Here is a 23929-nt window from a genome sequence, read left to right as displayed (position 1 = left end):
AGGCTATCTATGATGGCAAGGGACATAATATATAAAAAATAAATAACTTTACTGGCAGTTTATGTACCTTTGGAGGACTTTGCCCTTAGATTCCTTCAGCAGATCCATAGAAGATCCTCATAAACAGATGTTGGACACTGATTTTTTTTCTGGACATTGTTCTTATGTGGGGGTACCACTCAAATTTTTTTTGTTCCAACCAGAACATACATCTCTGGCTGTTGTACTTCAGGATGCCCTTTGTCACCTGGATGGGGAGGTTTAGATACAAATGTATTTCAGCTGTGTTGGAGAGGGGGTTCTTCTATACATCCCCCATTCCCCCTGATCCCAATGAGAGGATCCAGAGGGATAAGCCCAGAATCTTGCTAGCGATTGTCTTTTGGCCCCTGGCAGAATGAAGTAGAAGGGGAATCAATGCTGCCTGGGCCAAGTCACTCCAAGGTAGCCTACAAAGTGGACTGACTTGGAACAAGGGCTTTCTGATTTAACTTGCAAACTCTCAGTTTAACTCTCTGGGTGGTAGAATCTTAATTCCTTTTAGATACCAATTTTCAGAGGTTGTACTTCAGGAAGAAAGAAAACTTGATACTAGAAAATCTTATATTTCCAAGTAGAGATTTTCAATATGGTGTGTTACAAGAATAAGGACTGTTTTTAGGTGGGTATACCTACTGTTGTCAAACATGCGAGTTACTCAAAAGTGATCTGGCCTATTCCTCTTCACAGCCCACTTGTCTACTTTTTCTGCTTGTCTGCCTTTAAATCCCCTGTTGCTCTCCAGAATTGAGGTCCGTTTTTAAAAGGCATCCTTCACCTGAATACTCCTAGGGGAGGCTGTTCTGCCTCAGTGTTCCATAAAGAAAGAGGATGTCCTTCAAGGATGCATCTGCAGTCCTAACCTATGGGTTGTCCTGCCTCAGGCAGCCCTTCGGTCGGCCGGATTCCAAAGTCTGGGTCTGGCCTCGGCTGATGTCGCACTTCACCCGACATCATAGCTGCTGTGAATTGGTTATAAAGGCATCAGCCGACGCCATTTTCCTCAGTCTTTCTTGCCGCGCGGTGCCCGAAGCAGAAGCTGTTCGCAAGTGCCGGTCGGTCAGATCCAGAGATTTCTACTACCGAAGACTACTCTTACTGCCTTCCTTGCTTAGGCCCAGACCACGACGTATCAGCTTGTCTAGCCTGTGCTTCCTTCAACCGAGTTACACTTAGACGTCTGTCGGAGTTTGCGGAGGAGTTTTTTGGTCCCGCTTTTGCTTACAAAATGCCGTCGGAGACTCCGACTTCACAATTAGCTAAAAAGCGTAAGGAAAAGGACTGACACTCGCGGTCCGCGGTTTCGGCCGAAACCACGGTTAAGCCAACTGCGAGTGTCTCTGTTTCGGCTGAAACCGAGTCCTCTGTTCTTCGGCCGAAAGCATACCTCCGACAGCCGAGGCCTCACACAGCATGGCTGAATCTGCTACCGAAATTTCTCCTGCTGTAGCAGGCACCCAGGATTTATCAGATACCATTCCTTTAGACATATCTACTCCTGCACGTGGAGCTGCTAGGCCCCCTGCATCTATGTCCATCAAGGCTTTTTCTAGGGCTAAAGCAGCTAAATCTTCTAAGGCCTTGCCTGCTAAAACCCCACACAGGCCTACCTCTAGTTCCCAAATGCTCAGCCTGGCTGAGGATCTCATTTCCTTGATCAGGGGATCCCAACCTCACCCAGACAGGGCCTCTCAACCCCCTCCAGAGAAAAGGCCTAGAGCAGAGCCCCCCGATCCAGTTTCGACTGACTACTCCTCGGATGAGTCAGAAAATTCAAATCCTCCAGAAGGCCCTTATTCTCCATATGAGGATTCTGATGCAGAAGACTCCATTCCTTCTGCCTCTCCTCCTGAGGAATTTTCTTTTGAGGAAACCTTACATGCTATGAGAGAGCATTTTCAATGGCAGGGCCAGGATTTTTCAGATTCAAGGAAAAGGCTAAGGACCTTTTTACATTTACCACAGCATAGGCCTTTAGCCATTCCTCCAGTACTAACAGTTGTGGATGATGCATTTAATGATGCCTGTACTGCTCCTGACTCTCTTCCCCCGGCCCCTGCTAAACCCGACAGATATTACAGGGTCCCGGACACACACTTTCACTTGTATAAGGCTCCTATTGCAGATCCTGAAACCATTTCACAGGGTCCCAAAGCTGTAGCAGCTGCCTCTGCCAAAAACCCCCTCCCCTCTGAAAGAGAATCTAGAGCATTAGAGAGATGGGGTAAAAAAGTTTATACTTCTGCTACTCTTTCGGCTAGGGCCTTAAACTGCCAATTCCACATGATCCAGTATCAGGAATTTTTGTTAGACCAGCTAAATAAAAAACTGTCCTCTCCTGAACCTATAGACCGTAAGTCCCTTCAGGATTTGGTACATAACACTCAGCAGGTCAGTAATCATTCTTTAAAATGCGGCTATGATGCACTGGAGGCTTCCTTTAGATCAGCTATGACTGGAACCGTGATCAGAAGGCATGCATGGTTAAAGAGCAATCCTTACCAGACCATGTCAAGTCAAGGCTCCTAGATGCTCCCATGGAGAAACAAAGTTTGTTTGGCTCCCCTGCACAGCAAGTGCTAAAGAAGGTGGAAGAAAAAGCAAAATCTGTTCAAACAGTCAAGGATTTCTTACAGGTCCAACCTCCGAGGTTTAGTAGAAATTGGCCTTCGAAGACTTGGGCCTTTCCAGACACCTCCAGAGCACAGAGAGGCGAAATAGGCCCAAGAGGCAGAGGTCAATCCAGAGGTGCCTACAGGGGCGTCAGTGGCAGCCTAACAACCAGAGAAGTACTGCCACAGATCCAGCTACTACCACTTCCACAGGACAGACACAATGACTTGGCTCTGATACCGCCTACCAGGGAACAACTGGAAGCACCCTTAGGCGGAAAGCTAGCCTTATTTTCCATAAACTGGCATTACATTACAGGAGACAAATGGATTTTACAGACAATAGACAAAGGCTACAGGTTTCACTTCCACACTCTACCAAAAAAGAGAGGAATGCCAAACCTTCCACCAAACCAAAAAACAAACGCTCTAGGACAAATCAACCACTTACTAAGGATGAGAGCTATAGAAAAGGTACCACCTATGGAACAAGGACAAGGATTTTACTCCAGACTTTTCCTGGTACCAAGAAAAGAAAACAAATGGAGGCCTATTCTCGACCTGTCCGCTCTGAACACATATCTCATTGTTCCAAAATTCAAAATGCTGACCCTACAGCAACTTCTTCCCATGCTGGGCAAGGAGTCTTGGCTGGTGACTCTAGATCTCAAGGAGGCATACCTGCACGTCCCTATCGACCAGATTGCAGAAGATACCTCAGATTTCTTGCAGGATCAGAGCATTATCAATTCTCAGCATTGCCCTTTGGCTTATCTACTGCGCCCAGAGTATTCACGAAATGCCTGGCATCAGTAATTGCTCATTGCAGGCTACAGGGAATTCAGATTTATCCATACCTGGACGACTGCCTGATACAAGTGGACAACAAGACCAAATTAACACAAGATTTGGAAAAGGTTATACAACTACTGCAAGCCCTGGGATACACAGTCAACATGAAAAAGTCAAGGCTGGTACCATCCCAGAGGATAACATTCTTGGGTGCAGAACTGGACACTTCAAATCAGATGGCATTTCTCACAGCAGAAAAACAAAAGCAACTACCACTCTATTTCAGGGCATTAACAACACAGAACCAGCTTACAGCAAGGAAAGTCCTGCAAGCCCTGGGTTACATGGCATCCTGCATAATATTGATTCCACATGCCAGGCTGCATATGAGGAAGTTGCAATGGTATGGTCTCAACACAAGCACAGCCTAGAAGCCCAGATTCCAATAATCCCATGCCTGAAGCAAGAATTCCTGTGGTGGGCTCAGGCCTGTCAGTTGCAAAGGACTGCCCTTCCACAAACCTCACCCAAGCCAGACTATCACCACTGACGCCTCGGACCTAGGCTGGGGGGCACACATGGTGGACAAGTGTATACAAGGCCTATGGACACAAGACCAGCTGAACCTACACATAAATCAAAAAGAGATGCTGGCAGTGAAACAGGCAATCCAGACATTCAGACAGTTTCTTCAACAGGGTCTTTTGCTGATAAGGACGGACAACACCACAGTCATGTGGTATATCAACAAACAAGGAGGCACACATTCATATCCTCTATGCCGGATGGCAATGGACCTGTGGAATGTAGCCCTGAACCTCAACATTCAGCTCCAGGCCATATTTGTGCCAGGAAAAGAAAATATACTAGCAGACACCTTAAGCAGAACTACCACAGATGACCACGAATGGATGCTGCATTCAGACATCTTCAAATCCATTACAAAGAAATGGGGACTACCACAAATAGACCTGTTCGCATCCCCACACAACCACCAATTGAGGAAATTCTGCACAAGGGCATCCCACCCACTTGCTTGGAAGGTGGACTCCCTCTCCTTCAGTTGGGAAAACCTGACAGCATATGCATTCCCACCTCTTCCTTTGATGCACAAAGTGCTACTGAAGATCAAAGAAGATCGCCCAAGGATCATCCTGATAGCTCCAGACTGGCCGAGGCAGCATTGGTACCCGCTACTGAGGAGTATATCTCGGACACACGCATGGCCTCTACCTCTAGTTCCTTTACTGCTAACACAGAACAACTTCAAGATCCTACATCCAAACTTGAAAACACTACAGCTAGCTGCCTGGAATATTACATAAAACAAAATAACCCAGATTTATCCCAGAGGGTTAAAGACATTATACTAGAGGCTCGCAGACCCTCCACAAGGAAGACTTACTCAGCCAAATGGAAAAGATACCTCATTTGGAGTGCAGCAAAAGGAGAAAGTGTATCATTAGCAAACATAGCTAACATCCTGGAATACTTAGCAGACCTTTTCCACAATGGCCTGTCTTACTCCTCCATAAAGATTCATGCATCAGCAATTTCAGCAGAATACAACATGGATCCTCCAGTCTTCTCTCATCCTCTACTCAGGCAGTTTCTGAGAGGAATTAAAAATGTAAAGCCTCCAAGGAAGCCACCTTTGCCTACATGGGACCTCAACTTTGTGCTGGAAAAGTTAACACTTCCCCCTTTCGAGCCAGCAGCAACAGCAGAATTACAGTTCTTATCTTGGAAAACTGCTTTCCTGCTTGCAATCACTTCAGCAAGAAGGGTTTCTGAATTACAGGCATTAATGGCAGTACAGCCCTTCCTTATCTTCCATCAGGATAGAGTGTCCTTGAGAACTAACCCTACTTTTATGCCAAAGGTGGTCTCCAGGATATCATTGAACCAAGCAATCCAGCTACCAATATTCTTCCCCAACCCACAGAACAGGGGGGAAAGACTACTGCATACCTTGGATGTGCACAGGCAATTGTGCTACTATCTGGACAGAACTAAAGGAAATGAAAACCTTTTTCCAAGCCCTGCATGTGTGATCTAATTTCCGGAGTTCAGACCTTGGAAGATATTCAGACAATACCTTTGTCATGGGATACCTCAACAAACAGGTGAGACAGTCTTTCCAGCCGTGCAGGCTATCTATGATGGCAAGGGACATAATATATAAAAAATAAATAACTTTACTGGCAGTTTATGTACCTTTGGAGGACTTTGCCCTTAGATTCCTTCAGCAGATCCATAGAAGATCCTCATAAACAGATGTTGGACACTGATTTGTTTTCTGGACATTGTTCTTATGTGGGGGTACCACTCAAATTTTTTTTGTTCCAACCAGAACATACATCTCTGGCTGTTGTACTTCAGGATGCCCTTTGTCACCTGGATGGGGAGGTTTAGATACAAATGTATTTCAGCTGTGTTGAGAGGGGGTTCTTCTATACACCCCCCATTCCCCCTGATCCCAATGAGAGGATCCAGAGGGATAAGCCCAGAATCTTGCTAGCGATTGTCTTTTGGCCCCTGGCAGAATGAAGTAGAAGGGGAATTGATGCTGCCTGGGCCAAGTCACTCCAAGGTAGCCTACAAAGTGGACTGACTTGGAACAAGGGCTTTCTGATTTAACTTGCAAACTCTCAGTTTAACTCTCTGGGTGGTAGAATCTTAATTCCTTTTAGATACCAATTTTCAGAGGTTGTACTTCAGGAAGAAAGAAAACTTGATACTAGAAAATCTTATATTTCCAAGTAGAGATTTTCAATATGGTGTGTTACAAGAATGAGGACTGTTTTTAGGTGGGTATACCTACTGTTGTCAAACATGCGAATTACTCAAAAGTGATCTGGCCTATTCCTCTTCACAGCCCACTTGTCTACTTTTTCTGCTTGTCTGCCTTTAAATCCCCTGTTGCTCTCCAGAATTGAGGTCCGTTTTTAAAAGGCATCCTTCACCTGAATACTCCTAGGGAGGCTGTTCTGCCTCAGTGTTCCATAAAGAAAGAGGGTTTCTATACAGACAAACTCCTCATTTATGCCAAAAGTAGTTTGAGTAGTTGGAGTATCACTTTTTTTGCTTGACAGAACCAAATCTTTAGGGAGGTTATCAGCCTATCGGGGAATGAAAAAAGGATCAGCCAGTGTCTAAACAGACTGTATAGTCCAGACACTGGAAACTTATGAACTAGTTGCTTTAAGCGACTGTCATCCTGTTGGAGCCAGTCTCTAGCTTCTCCCCTTGTTCTGTAGTTTTCTGCTTTGCTGACTCCCCATCATTTTGCTACCATTTCACATTGCTGAAATCTGTTTGCTTGAAGTAACACTATTGTTTGGGGCAAGATGACGTTTTTTGTGAAAGCTCCACTCCAGTATGGCATTCTCTGCCCCTTCCACTCTAGGGTGGCAAGAGAATAAATTCAGCCTCCAATTGTCTTCTTTCCCCAGACTCTGTTTCCAAGCTCACTGCCAAATGTTACTTAGGGGAGTTTTATGTTCATCTTCCTAAGATATCCCTTGTGCCCTCATTATGTTTGAATTTTACTCAAGAAAACTTGACAAAGCGTCCCTCTGAACTGATGGTGTTTCCTGAAATTTGATGTGGAAAATGCTACCTATTAGTTGTCACATTATCGAAGTTTTGTGTTTGCGACTTGGAGTCCATCTTTACCAAAAAGACTGACTTTTCTGCCATTCTGTCCTCTGTCTTTATGGGCCAGGTCATACTTCCTTGAATCAAAAAGATGTCTGTTCCCTTATTTGTATCTTTCAAAGGTATAGTAGTGGAGTGAAGCGTGCATACAATGGATCATGTCAGGTAGTTGAGTACCACAGAATGAAAAAAATCAGGAAAACTGATTAACTTCATTTTTTTTAGGTCATAGGTTGGGTCCTGTAAAGAAAATTCAGTGTCTCCAGCAAGATTTGCATTTTGTTATATCCCTAGAGGTAAATTTTTCAGGCATCATTTAATCATGATACACTTCAGTATGTTTTTGAGTAGTAGTAATGCTTTGTAGAGTTGTAATGCTGTTGCTTTATCCACATTTCACACTTACCAAACATTGTAGGCTAGATGCACTATCCAAAGCTAAAGATATGGTGTCTGTGGTAGCTGTCCAAGATGTGCATGCTGCGGAGCTTCAACCCAGGTTTTGGATGCTTAGCATGATATTCTCATCGAGCACTGTGAAGTTGATATGTTTAGCTCTGTCATTTCCCTATCCTCTTGTGTAATATTTTTCATTGTAATTAGAGTTCTGGTGGTGGTGAATCTGCTGCATGATATGACTATCACATTTGTTTGCTGTCAGCAGGATAGTGTTGTGCATTAGACTTTTGCTAGGAAGAGGTCCTAAATACAGGATAATAGTTGTAGGTATTTAGTTTGTTGGATCTGTTACCTTAATTTTAACAGCCTCATACCTGTATCATCCCTCAAGACTGTATAGCAGATTAGCCTTTTGTCAAGGATTGTCCCTGCTTGCCGAATGGTAATGTGATGACTGTCCATTTGCACTGCATGTCTGGCTTCCCTGCTGTAGGAATTACTGACTTGAGTATATCAGTGGGGGTGCATATCATAGCTGTATAATGTATTACTATAGTTTGAGAGAATAGTAGGGATTTTGACCCATTTATGTAATTTGCATTGTGGCAGTCCTGTGAGAATTTCTATAGTCATTTCTTTTTAATGGAAAGTGGTTTGTGGCCTCTTGTGTAGAAACCCACTGCAGCTGTGACTATTATGTTCACATGGTTTGCAGCCATTCAGTGACTTGCTGTATCTCATTACTTATCGCTTATTGTGCTTAAAGGTTCTTGCTGCTCTGAGAATATAGTGCAGTTAATAAAGCATTATGTACAGAGGAAAACTTGTCTTTTATGTTTACTGCACATTACAGCTATACTTTTATTTACTGTCATCTGTTTATATCTGTCAGAGTTCCTGTTATTGTATGAAACTTATTACAGTGCTGTAGACACAGTATCTTGTGATGCCATACATTTATCGTAGCTTATTGTATTAAGCTAACATTTGCTTGCTTTTCTTCTTAATTTAGAAAGGATATCTGAAGCCACATGTTGACACTTGCATCTGTTCCATTTGTGCAGATGAAGCAAAATTGGTAAGTAAAGTTGCATAAGACCATAAGAAAATTATGTTGGCTCTTAATGTGCATTTCCAGGCAGAATATTTTGGTACAACTGATAGCATATTGATGCACTTAGTGTGTCACCACTTTTAGTAGCAGTAGTCTAAAAATCTACATGAAGGTTTGCATATTGCAGACGTAATGCATTCCAAACCCTACTGGCATGAATGACATGCTGTTATCTCTACTCATAATTTTACTTTTCATATTGGTGAAACTTACAATCTGATGCCAGTCTTCATTCATTCTTGATGAATGAGACTCTGTTTCGATCCTCAGAACCTGCTTGACCATTATACAGCTCGCGCCAGCTAAAAAAAAAAAACTCGAGCTAAGACTCTGCCCACAGTTCCCTTCTCTCCATTACCTCAGATCTCGTTTGCCGCTCTGATAGCAAGACGTGTCAGCTGATGCTCTCCAGCTAAGTTAAAAATGTATTTATCTTTAAAAACATCTGTTCCTTCTAAACCTTTACTTCTTGTTTTACTTTATTTCTTTTGAGTGGTTATGATTCTCTAACCTTAATACCTTCGTTTTATCCCTGTTACTGTTGCTGGTAACCTTGCCCTCTCCCTCTTTACCTTTTAAGGTAACTGTATATATTACCATTGTTGGTATCTCTTCTATCCTACCAATCTTGGTATTTCTCTCTACCATCATTGGTAGATTTTTCATCTGGTGTGTGTCTGAGCTTTTCCATTGATGTCCTTTCTTCTGCTTACAGAATGGTGGAAAAGCAAAAGGGCACTTCAGGTTTCAAGCAGTGCCAAGACTGTGCGCAAAAGTTGCCTAATTCAGATGGGTATCGTTCTTGCGTTTACTGTTTGGGTGCATCTCATGTGGGTATAGACTGTTCGATCTGCCAGGCCTTCAGTACCAGGGCCTTGGTATAAAGACTTAAGTTGATTTTACAGGGATGTCAAAATCTTCTTTTGAGGAAGTTTTGTCCAAGTCAGATACTACTTTCTCTAAGTTTGACCAAACAAAAAAGATGAGTCATTCAGTGCAAAGTTCCACTACGGCACCGGAGACTAAGAAACAGAAGTCTTCGATTCTGTCAGTCTCCACGGAACTGAAGAGTAACCTTCCCATATGGTCTAGCGGTTAGGATTCCTGGTTTTCACCCATTCGGCCCGGGTTCGACTCCCGGTGTGGGAATGGGTTGCATTTTCTGGTTGGGAGGGTGGCCTAATGGTTAAGGTGTTTGCCTTACAAACACAAGGTGCAGGGTTTGAGTCTCAAGTGATAATTGGCTAAGCTTAAAATGACTCACAAGGGCAGTTAGCTTAGTACTAATCTATGAACCTAAATTATCAGACTCTTCAGCACTGGCTACTGTTACGGCACCGGCTTCTCTAGTCTCCCAGTTGGTATCGACCTCACCATCTGCACCACAACAGACTCTACCAACTCCTTTGATGCCAAAGTGTGAGCTATTAAATGTTCTCAGGACAAAGTATTCCCCTTCCATAGACCCCTTTGTGGGTCTGACCTTTTTTGGAAAAAACAGCATTTCCTTTGGGGATGTCTGTCTGATTTTACAGGAGTCTTTCTGAGGTAGACGTGAGATCGGTGGATCAGCTTTTAGTGGCCAAGGGTCTTCCTCTCGGACCTCTCTCCCCTCTGGAGTTTTTTTCTCCTAGGATGCAGGATTTATCTCCTCAAGAGGCTTAGAGCCCACCACTTTGATTTCCCTGGTTCCAGCTGTCCTGATGCTGATGGGCACTCCTTCGGCTCCAAGGATTGCTCTGACATCTTCGGTTCCCTCTGAACTGGTAGATTCTTGGGGCCATAGCTCAACTGTCAGTTCTGAGGGTTTTGGATCGGTTCCTATTTTTTTTTTACTCATTCGCACTTGGCTGTCAGAGCCCTGACAGTTGCGGGCTCTTTCCCAGCTCCTGCTTCAGATGGCGGTCCTTCAGATCGGGGTGTGATACCTGATGTTCATCGTGTTTCACTGTTGCAGTCATAACTGTAGGGTGCTCCTGCCGGCAGGCAGCCCGAGGTCGGCCAGAATCCCAAAGTCTGGGTCCGGCGTCGGCTGTACAAGCCAGTACCCTGACGTCAGTACGCTCTGGTACATAGCCCTCAGCCGACGCCATCTTCTCCAGTCTTTCTTGCCGTGCGGTGGAAAGCAGCTCGCAAGTCGTTGGTTGGCGTTTTTCGTACAGCGTTTTTTTGGTGTTGTGGGTCCGAAGTTCTTACTTCTCTTCTCAAAGCTAAGTACCCCGTTGGGGAATCTTTTTCTTGTTTCTCCGATGTCAGAAAAAGTTAATAATTGTATTACGTGTGGGAAACAAATACCTCATAAAGATTTCCACTCTTACTGTCTACCTTGCTTAGGCCCTGACCACGACGTTTCTTGTTGTCGATTCTGTGCCAGGTTTAATTCTCGTACTATCAAACGCAGGTACAACTGGGCTTTGAATTATTTTGGCAGACGCTTCAATTACAGAATGTCGTCGGACACTACCGGAATTCAAAAGAAGCGCAAAGACAAGGACAGGCTTCCAAGGTCCAAACAGGACTCGTTGCAGCTGGAGCCGGCGTCCGGTTCGGCTGTCGTCAGTGAGGCGCTTTTGCAGCCCCTGTCGTCCGCCACTTCTGAACCGATGGCCGATACGGACTCCCATGGGGAGCCATCAAGGCCTTCTATTATATCTGCTGCAGGACCTTCGGACGTCGCTCCCACGGATGGGTCCGGAACCGCTGTGCAGGTACCGGCTTCTGAGGGGGTATTCAGGCCTACTCACATCACTATTTCAAAGGCAAAGTCAAAGACTCCTGTTAAGTCTAAAGCTCCTGCTCAAGCTTCTTCTGAATCTACTCCCAGGGCACAGAAGCAATTGTTAAGGATGGCTGAAGATTTGCTTTCTATGATTAGGGGTTCTCACCCCCCCCCCCCTGAGAAAAGGCCTCGACAGGATGTTCCTACGGATTCCTCTGACCAGGCTTCTATATCTTCTGTCTCTTCCTCTGATCAGGAATATTCTTTTCCTCCTTATGAGGATTCGGATGCTGAGGACTCCTTGCCCTCTGCCTCTCCGCCTGAAGATTTTTCTTTTGGGGAAACCTTACATGAGACGAGGGAACATTTTCATTGGGAAGGTCAGGATTATTCTGCTTCCAAGAAGAGGCTTGGAGAATTCCTCCTTCTTCCTCAACATAGGCCTTTAGCTATCCCTCCTGTTCTTGACATTGTGGATGATGCCTTTTCCGAGGCTAATTTGAATCCTGATTCCATGCCTCCTGCTCCCCCTAAGCCTGATAGGTTTTATAGGGTTCCTGAGTCTCATTTGTTCTTATTTAAGAATCCTTCTGCAGATCCTGAAACTATTTCTCAGGGTTCTAAGGCTGCTAAAGTTGCTTCTTCTAAGAATCCTATTCCCCCTGAGAAGGATTCTCGTGCCTTAGACAGGTGGGGCAAAAAGGTATATACTTCTGCTACCCTTTCTGTTAGGGCTTTAAATTGCCAATTTCATATGTTTAAGTATCAGCAATTTCTTTTGTCTGTTTTAAAGCAAAAGCTTGCTTCCCTTCCTGCATGTGCAGAAGATAAGGAACTACAGGATGTATTGCATGCAACTGAACAACTGAACAAACATAGCTTGCATTGTGGTTTTGATGCTTTGGATGCTTCTTGCAGGGCCGCAGCCTCTGGAACTGTTATCAGGAGACATGCTTGGCTTTGTGATCAAAGTTTACCTGAACAGGTTAAGGCTAAATTGTTAGATGCCCCTGTTCAGCATGATGTTCTTTTTGGATCTAAGGCTGAGGAGGTTATTAAAAAGATGGAAGAAAAGGCAAAATCTATGCAAACTGTGAAAGATTTCTTGCAAGTTCAGCCTCCTAGATTTTCCAGGAATTGGCCCTCCAAAAATTGGTCCTTTCCCACGTCTGACAGGCCTCAAAGGGGAAGATATAGACGCTCCAGAGGTCGTGGCCAAGCTCAGGCCTCCTACAGATCGAGACAATGGACTGCTTCTTCACCTAGAAGGGGAGAAGACGGATCCCAATCTCAAAGAAAGCAAACTCAATGACTCTCTAGGTTGGGCTACAGGACCTCTTTACCTGGATGCCCCTCTCGGAGGAAAACTTTCTCTTTTTTACAGAAATTGGACTCATATTACCCAGGACAAATGGGTATTGGACGTGATTTTAAAAGGCTACAACTTCCACTTTCATAAATTGCCAAGAGCTTTCGGTTGGCCAGATCTGCCAAAACATCAATGGTCAGAGGCCTTAAATCAAGTGAATGCTCTTCTTGCCATGAGAGCCATAGAGCCTGTTCCACTCTCAGAGATGGGAAAAGGGTTTTATTCGAGACTGTTTCTGGTTCCGAGAAAACAAAGCTCATGGAGACCTATTCTGGACCTTTCTGTGTTGGAACACCTTTTTGGAAATTCCAAAATTCAAGATGCTTACTCTGCAGCAGCTGATTCCAATGCTCTCTCAGGACGCCTGGATGGTGACATTGGACCTAAAGGAAGCTTATTTACACATTCCCATCAGGCAGGAACGCAGGAACGCAGGAAATTCCTCAGGTTCAAGGCAGGTTCGAGACGCTATCAATTCTCTGTACTGCCCTTTGGTTTATCTACTGCGCCCAGAGTCTTTACCAAGTGCCTGGCACCAGTAGTGGCTTATTGCAGACTCCAGGGGATTCAGATTTACCCTTATTTGGACGACTGCCTTATTCAGGCAGACAGCAAGGATCTTTTACTCCAACATCTGGATTTTGTTCAACGTCTTCTCCTGTTGGGATTTTCAGTGAACACAAAAAGTCACATCTGATCCCTTCTCAACAAATGGTATTCCTGGGAGCCCTTTTAAACACAACCTTACAAAGTGCCTTCCTCACTACAGAAAAACAAATACAGCTGGCTTCAATTTTCAAGACTTTGGCAACTCTACCTCAGCTCACTGCAAGGAAATTCCTGCAGGCACTGGGCTACATGGCTTCCTGCATTCTGTTGATTCCAAATGCAAGGCTTCATATGAGAAAGCTTCAATGGTATCTGAAAAGTGTGTGGTCGCAGCATTACCACGATCTGGACACTCTGATTCCTCTGATCCCCTGCCTCCAAAAGGAGTTCCTTTGGTGGTCCAAGGTGTGTGCTTTAAACGAAGGAAAGCCTTTCCGTCTTCCTCAACCTTCTCAAATCATAACCACGGACGCCTTGGATTATGCTTGGGGAGCACATTTTCTAGGCAATTGCCAGCAGGGAACCTGGACAAAGGATCATCTTCACTGGCACATCAATCTGAAGGAAATGTTGGCAGTTCAAAATGCTCTTCTAGCCTTCAAGCACCTTTTGCATCCAGGGCCTCTTTTGATTTGCACAGACAACACCACAGTCATGTGGTACATAAACAAGCAGGGGGGCTCTCATTCGTACCCCCTTTGCAGACTAGCTATGGTTTTATGGGACACAGCTCTAAATCTGAATCTACATCTTCAGGCCCAATTCATACCAGAACAGAATCTCTTAGCAGACAGCCTGAGCAGGAACATTGTGGATCCTCACGAATGGATGCTAGACACCAACTTATTCAACAGGATTACTGCAGTTTGGGGATGCCCCCAGATAGATCTGTTTGCATCCCACCTCAATCATCAGCTGCCTCACTTTTGCACCAGGTCATTCCACAAAACAGCTTGGAAAGTGGATGCCCTGTCCTTCAGCTGGAAAAACCTTTCGGGTTATGCCTTCCCTCCTCTTCCTCTACTTCCTCGGGTATTACTAAAGATAAAACAGGACAAGCCCAAGTTCCTCATCTTGATTGCTCCGAATTGGCCTCGACAGTTTTGGTATCCAACTTTAAGGCACCTGTTCTTGGAGCCTCCTTGGATTCTCCCTCTGAACCCTTCTCTTCTGTCCCAGCATCAGGGTCGGTTGCTACATTCCAATCTCAAGACCCTTTGCCTGGCAGCTTGGCTCTTCAAAGGAATTTGATTCCTTCTAGTCTTCCCAAACAAGTTTTGGATGTTCTTTTGGAAGCTAGACGGCCTAGCACTAGGAAATCCTATGCCTCTAAATGGAAGAGGTTTTCTATTTGGATGCAGGACCGGGGTTCTGATCCTCAGGTACCTGATCTCTCTGTTATTTTGCTTTACCTTTCGGAACTTTTATCTAAAGGACTTTCCTTTTCTTCCATTAAGATTCATGCTTCTGCTATCTCTGCTCATTTCAGTTCTGATCCTCCTGTTTTTTCTCATCCTTTGGTGAAGCAGTTCTTGAGAGGGGCTAAAAATTTGCGGCCTCCAAGGACCCCTCCTGTCCCTGCCTGGGATCTTAATTATGTTTTAGAAAAACTTACTCTGCCTCCTTTTGAGCCTGCTGCATCTTCAGATATTAAGTTTCTATCCTGGAAGACTGTTCTTTTGTTAGCATTGACCTCTGCCAGAAGGGTCTCAGAGTTGCAAGCTCTCATGGCTGTGGAGCCATATCTTATTTTCCATCAGGACAGAGTATCCTTGAGGACCAATCCTACTTTCATGCCTAAAGTGATTTCGAAAGTGGCTTTAAATCAGACAATTCACCTTCCTACTTTCTTTCCAAATCCTCAAAACAAAGGGGAAAGGATTTTGCATTCATTAGATGTGCACAGACAGTTACGATTTTACCTGGACAAGACTAAAGATTTCAGAAAGTCTAACCAATTGTTTGTTTCCTTTGCCTCCAGTTCTCTTGGAAAATCTATTTCTAAACAAACTATTTCCAAATGGATTGCTTATGGAATCAGATTTTGTTACACTCATCATGGGAAACAGTTTCCAGGTACCATTAGAAGTCACTCTACTAGAGCAGCTGCCACTTCTACAGCTTTCCTCAGAGGAGTCCCTACCAAGGATATCTTGGAAGCTGCCACTTGGAGTTCTGTGCATACTTTTTCCAAGCACTACAATCTCCCCTTGTTTTCTAAGTCCAGGGCAGGCTTTGCCTCTGCTGTCTTGCAGGGTATTCTTGCCTCCCCTTCTTCTATCTAAAGCCTCCTCCCCTTTTACACTGCTTTGGGATTCCACCCTACAGTTATGACTGCAACAGTGAAACACGAAGAACATAGTACAGTTGTGTACACCTACCATAAATGTAGATGTTCGAGTGTCTTCACTGTTGCAGTCGGGGTTTCCCTCCCTCCTATCCCCTCTTTTCCTTTTTTGTGGTGTATTTGTTTCCTTGTGGGATTCATTTTTGGTTTGTTGGAGACTTCTGACATCTAGGGCAAGAAAGGCTGGAGAAGATGGCGTCGGCTGAGGGCTATGTACCAGAGCGTACTGACGTCAGGGTTCTAGCCTATATAGCCGACGCCGGACCCAGACTTTGGGATTCTGGCCGACCTCGGGCTGCCTGCCGGCAGGAACACCCTACAGTTATGACTGCAACAGTGAAGACACTCGAACATCTACATTTATGGTAGGTGTACACAACTGTACTTTATAGTTCATTGCAGGCTACATGGTATCTGCATTTTTCCATTTTTAGACACCTTGCTGATTTTTGCATTGTCTTTCAAAGTGTCTGAAATCTCACTTGGTGGGAGATCTACAAAAGCTGGGATTCCAAGAGAAAATTAAAATCTTTTTCAACTCCTTCACAGAATTGTGTTCCTGGGTTGTGAGTTAGAGACATCAGTTTAAAGAGTTTTCCTTCCACAGGAAAAATCTGTTGAGGTTTTCCACTCGGACTTCTGTCACTGCAAGGGAATACCTCAGTATCTGATTCTATCCATGTCATTATTGATCACGGATGGGTCTAGGATCTGATGTCTGATCCAAGCCAGCAGTCAAGAGGACAGCTCCTGAGCTCTCCGTCTTCCCCTTCCCAAGATATCTTGCTGCCCTCAGACCTCATTTGCTGTGATTTTGTTTAGACATGCTTCTTAGCTCAAGTCTTAAGTTTTCAGATAAGTACCCTTTTTCTCTGTTTTTTTCCCCTTTCCTGTCTAATCTATCTTCTTTGCACTCTCTTCTGGTTAGTTTCCTCCCCTCTTTAGTCCCTTTCCCAGGTTCCTGCTCTTTTTCCTCCTGGGTCACTTGGGTAGTTTTCCGTTTTAGTCTTCCCTTTTCTACCTTGTTCCCCCACCCCCTTTTTGTTGTCCTGTGTGCGGGTGGTGGGTGTTTGGTGTGTGTGTGCAATGTCAGAGAAGCCCACTGAGTTTAAAAGGTGCTCCAAGTCCAACACGCATGAGGAGTGTGTTTGTCTGGGAGAGCCACATCTGGAGGTTGAATGCGACATTTGTGCTGGATTCAACCCCAGGGCTCTCCTGGATCGCAGGAACAAGCTTCTGCTCAAAGGGCTTGCAGAGGGGGTTCCTTGGTTTCTGGTTCTTCTTCCAAGTCGTCTTCGGATCCAAAAGGAAGTCGTCTTCTAGGGATCCTCCCACCAAAAAGTCAAGGCTCTTGCTTCGCAGTTCCCCGGAGTCCAGCCTCCTAGGTTTCGGATTCAGGCTCTTCTGGTCTGAGAGCCCTGGCTCCCTCTGTCATATCGGAGACCTTGGCGCCTTAGAGGTCCTCTGATCTGACCCGACCTAGACCGTCCTCAGATCCAACCCACCTGTCTGATCTGTCCGTGGTGACATCTATTTCCTTGGATCCAACGGTTTTGTCAGATCTGATTGAAAGCTCCCCCTCCCAGACCTAGAACATTGAATCAGAGGTTTTCAAGTAAGGTCTCCCTCTCGAGACTGCAGACCCTCAGCTAGGTTGGGCTATTTCTTAGTGTCTTCCTGATCCACCAGGAGTCTGATCCCCTCAGATATGGATAGGATGATAAGCTTTTTCAAGGCTGAAATTGAGATGGGCTTATTGCCATCCCCTGCTCACTTGCCTGGGGGATCCTCTCCATCCATGGGATTCCCCTCTTCTCAGCTGACCCGTCTGGGTTTAGATCTTTAGGATCAGGGCACTCCCAGTGAGAGGCTGGTGTCACACTGTCAGGGTCGCTGGCCGTCTCAACTCCATTGGCCTCAGAGCTGGCTGTGCCTTGGCCCGCAATTTTGGTAAGGGTGTCCAAGGAGTGGAGACAGGCCCGGAGCTTTCAGACCCTTCCATTTCTCTGTGGGCCTCTGCGCTGGACAGTTTGGGGCCAATATCTGGAGACTGCGCTGCATCGAGGTCACCCCTTCCGCCCTGGTCAGCTGGGGCTGGTGGGGAGGGAGGGGACTTTGTCTAGTCTGTTGGCCTTCTGGGTGCTAGAGAGGACAGTTTCTGGCTGGGCGGCTGCCTCTCCTTTGGCTCTAGGTCCTCCCCCAGCCTTGCTAGACATCTTTTTAGGGTCAGCCCTCTCATGAGCACCTTCAGATGGGCATTACCCCGCTCTAGATCCCTACCTCTTCCAAGTCCTTCTCAGAGCTTTCCATGGAGGATCCCCCTCAGAAGAGGGTGTGCAAGAGGAGGCACTTGGACTCTCCAGAGTGTCCCTCACCAAAGACATGGATTTTGAGGAAGGAGGCTGGTCCCCCAGACTTCTGTCTGAGGAGGTGTTATTTGGAGACATCCTTGAGATCCTTAAGCAATGAGGCAGTTGGTTTTCCCCCGCCCTGTGTTCAGAGGAATCTGTTCCTGAAGGCCTTCAGCACAGGCCCATCTTCTACCTGGATGTCTCCCCCTGCTGATGAACTCATACAGCTCATTTCCGACAGGGTGTGGAAAGAGCCGGACACAGTGGAAACAGTTCCCAAGAAACCTGACAAATTCCTGCATCCCCCCAAAGCCAAGGCTTTTTGGAGCAAGGGCATTCCCATTGATGCTATTGTGGTGGCTGCAGCTACAAAAAAAGGGGTTAGCTGACCAGAGCCCCATGGTCCACCCCGAACAGGGAGTCTCGGCTTATAGACAGTTTTGGGAAGTGCATGTTTGCCTCTGCTACATTCGGACTGAGAGCACACTGTACCCGGCTGCAAAGGGACTTTTGTATTGGAGCTCTCCACTTCCCTTTGAGTTGTCTCCAGAGAGTCTCAAATTGGTCTCTCCAAAGCTGTCTTCTCTTCACTAGCTAATGCTTCAAATAAGGTTGATTTCCAATTGGTAGATAGATCCTCTCAAGCGGCAGGCACTGGCATTGCCATAGGCATTATGCCTGGCTTCGCCTTTGCAGGTGTGTGAAACCCTTCAAGGCATCATTCACTAATGCCCCTTTTGACGGGTCAGCTTTGGCCCCTCGGTCAAAGAAACCTTGACCCATAGTGAGCAGGAGGGAAAGACTATTTGTAGTTGGGATTAAGAAACTGTGCTTCCGCAGGTCTATCTACTTTCCAGGATGCTCCACAGGAATCCTCTTCAAGCCAGGGAAGGAGATTTGACAGGAGATGCCACCACAGAGGTAGAGGGAGTCCGTAGAACCAGGGCTCCCAGGAACCCTTCTCTGAGAAGCCCCCTCAGTGCTGCTGAAGTGCTGCCAGCTGTCCTGCCCTGGAGGCAGCCAGGGGTCATCACTCCCTCTACCCAACTAGCCTGGACTAGTATTACCTCAGATCGGTGAGTGTTAAACATAGTTTCCAGGGGTTAGTTCATTCTATTTTTTCAGCCCCCTCCAGCTCAAACTTCTCTCCCAGATGTTTCACCCTGCCAAAGGGAGTTGGCCCTTCTAAAGGTTCAAGAACTTCAAAAAGAGCCATACAGGGGGGTCCCAACAGGACAAGGGTCCAGAACTTACTCATTTCTTTTTGGTGCCCAAGAAAAATCAAGTGCCCATGTCCCATCCTGGACTTGAGTACTAAATTTGGCAGTGAAGAAGTCGAAGTTCCAGATGGTCAGTGTTCAGCCCATTCTTCCTCTTCTGCGCAAGGACGATTGGATGAGCTCAGTGCATCTCAAGGATACATACTATCACATCAAGGTCAACAGACACTCCAGTAGATACCTGCGCTTTCGGCTCTGGGCCAGTCATTCATTTCAGAGCCCTGCCCTTTGGACTCACCACAGCCCCCCAGGTGTTTACCAAATGCGTGGTAGTGGTGGTAGGCATCAACTCACACTGGCCATTGATTACACTGTCTGTTTAAGGATCTAGGTGTGACAGTCAACCTGCCCAAATCCCATCTTGGCCTGTGTCAGAACCTGGAGTTTATCAGGGTCCTTATGGACACAGAGACTGCAGCACTTCCCCTACGCAGAGTCCAGATGATTCTGGACCAGGTCCATCAGTTGTTGGATCTGGAATGTCCCATGGTCCACTTGATCTTGCAAGTGCTAGGTTCACTGGTGGCGATCCAATTAGTGCCTCTCGCTGATATGCGAGAGTTCTGCAGTGGACCCTTGCAGTGCAATGGTCAGCCCATCTTCATCCCATCTCCATGACCATCAGGATTTCTCCGGTATGCAAACGTCACATCGCTTAGTGGCTTCATGCTCAGGATCTTTTAGGCGGACCCTTCTTTGTTCCCCAACCCCAGGCCACGGTGACCACAGATGCCTCCCTGTTGGGGTGGGGGACATTGTCAGGAAAGGACTGTTCAAGGTACCCCCTTAGAGACCAAATTGCACATAAATGTCCTGGAGATGAGAGCAGTCCTGACTATGCAAGACTTCCAAGACAGTCTCCCTCTCGGGACATTTGCAATTCAGTCAGACAACATGGTGGCGGTCTGGTACATCAGCAAGCAGGGGGGAACATGGTCTTTATCCCCTGTGCAGAGAGACCATGAGAGTATTGGAATGGGCGAGGTCTTCCAAGAGTTTTCTTATTGCCACACACATTCCCGGCAGTTGCATCGTGTTAGCCAACAAAGTTAGCAGATCTGTCTGAGTCCTCACGAGTGGTCACTGAATCCGTCAGTGTCATGTCAGATATTCAACAGTTGGGGTCTTCCTTGCTGCAATTTTTTTGCCTCTCTGGACAACAAAAATGCAGCAACCACTTTGCCCTGATCTCCTCAGGGGGGAGTCATGCAGGGATGCTGTGGTACACGATAAGCCATTGGGATTTCTATGTGCTTACCCCCCAGCTCCCCTCATCCCCAACGTTTTACAGAAAGCCCACCACCTAAAGACTCCTTTCATCCTCATTGCCCCCTTCTGGCCTAATCAGGTGTGGTTTTTCCCTCTTTTGGTCTTATCTGAAATATCTGCTTTGGATATTAGATCCCATTCTGGATCTTATTTCCTATCTCTGGGGGCTTCCTCTTCCCAGTCTCCAGTCTTTTTATTTGACTGCTTGGTTCCTCCAATTCCAGTGATCCTTCCCCAGTACAGGCTTCCCTCTCCAGTTAAGAGCATTATTTTGGCCTCTCAGAAGCAGTCTCCCAAGAAGATGCATTCCAGCAAATGGTAGAGATTTTCTATTTAGATTAAACACAATCTAGATCCCTTTTCAGCTTATATTGACCTCTCTTTCATCAAGGGGCCAATTTTTCTGGGATTACACTCCATTTGCTGGCTATATCCAACTTCCATTGGAATGAAAGTCCTACCTTTTCAAGGATTTGCAAAGCCTTTCTCAAAGGGATCTTTTTACTTTGGGACCCCCCTGACATGGACCCTTCCCCTCCATGGGATCTCTCTTGTGTTGTAGTCTTTGACACAGAAACCCTTTGAGCCTGTGGTGTCCTGTGATCTCAGATTCCTTTCCTTGAAGACTGCCTTTTTTGGTGGCTGTTACTTCTCGGATAGGAGTTTCCAAGTTGCAGGCTCTGTGCCTCAAGCCAACCTTCATGGTTTTCCATAAGGATAGGATGTGTCTTAGGGCCCAATCCTCCTTTTGTGTCTATGGTAGTTTCGGAGGCTAATCTTAATCAACCTATTCAACTTTGTGTTCTTCCACAATTTTTACAATAAAGGGGAGTATAAGTTACATTGTCTGGATGTCCATAGACAATTACGTTTTTATCTCAGGAGAACTGAAACATTTCGGAAGTCTGATCAGGTATTTGTTGCCTTCTCTTAGGCCAAGAAAGGTCAAGCAGTTTCCAAGGTATCTGTTCTCATTGGATTTCCAGTTACATTTTCTACATTTACGAAAGACACCTGGAGCTTTCCGGACGAGTTAAGGCTCACTCTACTAGATCTGTAGCCACATCCTCTGCCTTCTTGCCAAAACTTTTTTTTTTTTATGTGATTTGCACTACTGTTGGTCTAACCCCCATACCTTTTGTTACTCATTTTAAGGTGGACTTTGTGTCCAGGAGCAGGGCTTCCTTTGATTCCTGTGTGCTCTGGCATGTCCTTCCTTGAGGCCTCCCAGGGTTCATAGTAGCTGGGGACACTGACCCATCATTGATCAATAATGACAATGAAAGCATCAGATAGTTATGTGCTTACCAAAACTTGGAATCTGTGCTAGCCAGTGTTGTCTATGTTCCCACCCTCCTAGTGGTTTGGGAGTTACAGAGGAATGTATATCTTAGTAGCTTTTTCATCTTTATAGGCAGTCTTCACTGCCTCCTTTCTTCTATCCTGCAAACTTGATCTGAGGGTTGTAGGTAGCAAGGGATCTTGGGAAGGAGAGGAGCTCAGGAGCTGTCCCTTTAGTTGCCAGCTTGGATCAGACGTCTGATCCTAGACCCATCTGTCTTGAATAATGACACTGGGTTGCACAGATTCCAAGTTATGTCAAGTACATAACTTTTTTTTTTTTTTTTTTTGATGGCTTTTAGAATTCTAGTGATATTCTTTGCAAGACTCCACTTGTAGGTTCATAGGTAATTACTAGGTTAATGGCACAAGAGCCTTTACAATCTTGGACAGTAATACTCAGGATATGACAGTATTGTATCTTAATTCCCCGAATAAGGGATGGGTAGTAGGTCTATGGGTTTTGGATCCCTGAGTCATTTTACAGACTGCCTCTGCCCATAAAGGACATGGGCAGCACCCCAGGAGTGAATTTACAGTTCCTCATCCATTTATCCAAATTCTTTTTGAAGAGAGTTGACGGATGGGCTTTGTTTTACGAAGATGGGAAGCTCATTCCATAGATGAGGTAGCCTTTGGGATGCGAATCTCTCTCCAGCAAGTTCTGTTAATCACAAATAAGGTTCAGGCCCATGGAAGGCGTAACCCATGTATAATCTCACGTGATTATGTAACATTTTCATCAAGGCTGGTTCAGAAAATGCCTTGTAGATCAGGCATAAGTCACCTCTTAAATGATATGAGATGGAGTAAAGAGCTGGGGCCTTTTTCATCGGTCTGTATAAGACATGGGTTTTACACCTAGTGTTTTTTTTTAGTGAAAAACCTCTGGGGGCTGCTGCAGTTGGTGTAAGTGCTTGGTTAGATGCATGCAGAAAGGGAGCATTGTACTCGATTATGGGCCTGGTAAGGGCCAAGTACAATTGCAGTGACTTCCTTTGGTCTTGATGCCATGCCTTTACTTACAAGTTGAACCACAAGGATTTCCTCAGTACCATCGCTACCTGGTAGTCAAAGTTTAGGGTATCTGTCTGTGTTCCTAGGTCCCTCACCACTGGGTCTACTTTTAGAGTGTACTATCAGTGTTATAATTTGCAAGGATATCTGATATACCAAAGGGTATGATTATACATTTTTTAGCATTTAGTCACTGTTTTGGCACCAGTCATTTGTCATTTTTAGGCATGTTTGTAGGATGTCTGTAAAATATATAGGGATTCAGTGATTTGCTCCCAGCTTACAGTAGTCTGCAAACTTAGTGAGCCAGACTCCCCCCAATATTGGGCTTAACTTTAGAGAAGTATGTAGTAAACAGGAGGGGTCCCAATACTGAGCCCTGTGGGGCACTGCTAATAACAGGTTTCTTATTGGAAGAGAAACCTATCTGGACAACATCTATCTGGTCAGTGATCCAGTTTGCTGTCCATCTGACAGTGTATGGGTTTATGCCTAACTCTGTATGTTTATCTATGATCTCCAAGTAAGGAATTATGTCAAAAGCTTTGGCCAGGTCTAGACAAGTGTGTATTTCTACCCTCATCCATGTCCCTGGTGGCTTTCTCAAAGAAATCCACCAGATTGAGCAGGCAAGACCTCCCTTTGACCAAGCCAAGCTGGGCTTGCACCATAATTTGGAGAGTTCTTATGTTATTGATCAGGTCCATGATGATTCTCTCCATGGCCTTGCAGATAACACTGGTCAAGCTTATAGGTCTGTAGTTCCCCGGGTCAGTTGTGTTCCCATTATGCATAGGGATGACTGGTAGTGGAAGTATTGATGTTTGTGAGGGACAACATAGTCTGTAACAATAGTTACTGTGTGGGAACTGAATCAGTATTGTTGGATGTGGGAGTGGTAATTTGGATTGGATATAAAAGTTTATGGATGTCCAGAAGACTTTAGTTACTTTTTAGTACATACTGGTACAAGGTTATAGAGAATTTTTAGGAATATTTCGAAGTTTGAGA

General features: G+C 45.4%; 1 protein-coding gene and 1 non-coding gene across 2 annotated transcripts in view; both read left to right on the top strand.

Moving 5' to 3' along the window:
• LOC122794876 (nuclear body protein SP140-like protein) overlaps positions 1-23929 on the top strand; it is a 619738-nt gene that overhangs the window by 62964 nt on the left and 532845 nt on the right. Inside the window, exon 6 of the mRNA XM_044063475.1 lies at positions 8515-8580. Within this exon, the coding sequence (XP_043919410.1) occupies positions 8515-8580 (66 nt within the window). The remainder of the gene's footprint in view (positions 1-8514; positions 8581-23929) is intronic.
• TRNAE-UUC lies at positions 9694-9765 on the top strand. Its single transcript has one exon. It is a non-coding gene; the product is annotated as a tRNA-Glu (tRNA).

This window comes from Protopterus annectens, chromosome 2.part1 (assembly GCF_019279795.1).
Source record: "Protopterus annectens isolate FY-2018-M chromosome 2.part1, PAN1.0, whole genome shotgun sequence".
In the NCBI taxonomy this organism is placed as follows: domain Eukaryota; kingdom Metazoa; phylum Chordata; order Ceratodontiformes; family Protopteridae; genus Protopterus; species Protopterus annectens.
This window is presented reverse-complemented; position numbering and strand designations above follow the sequence as displayed.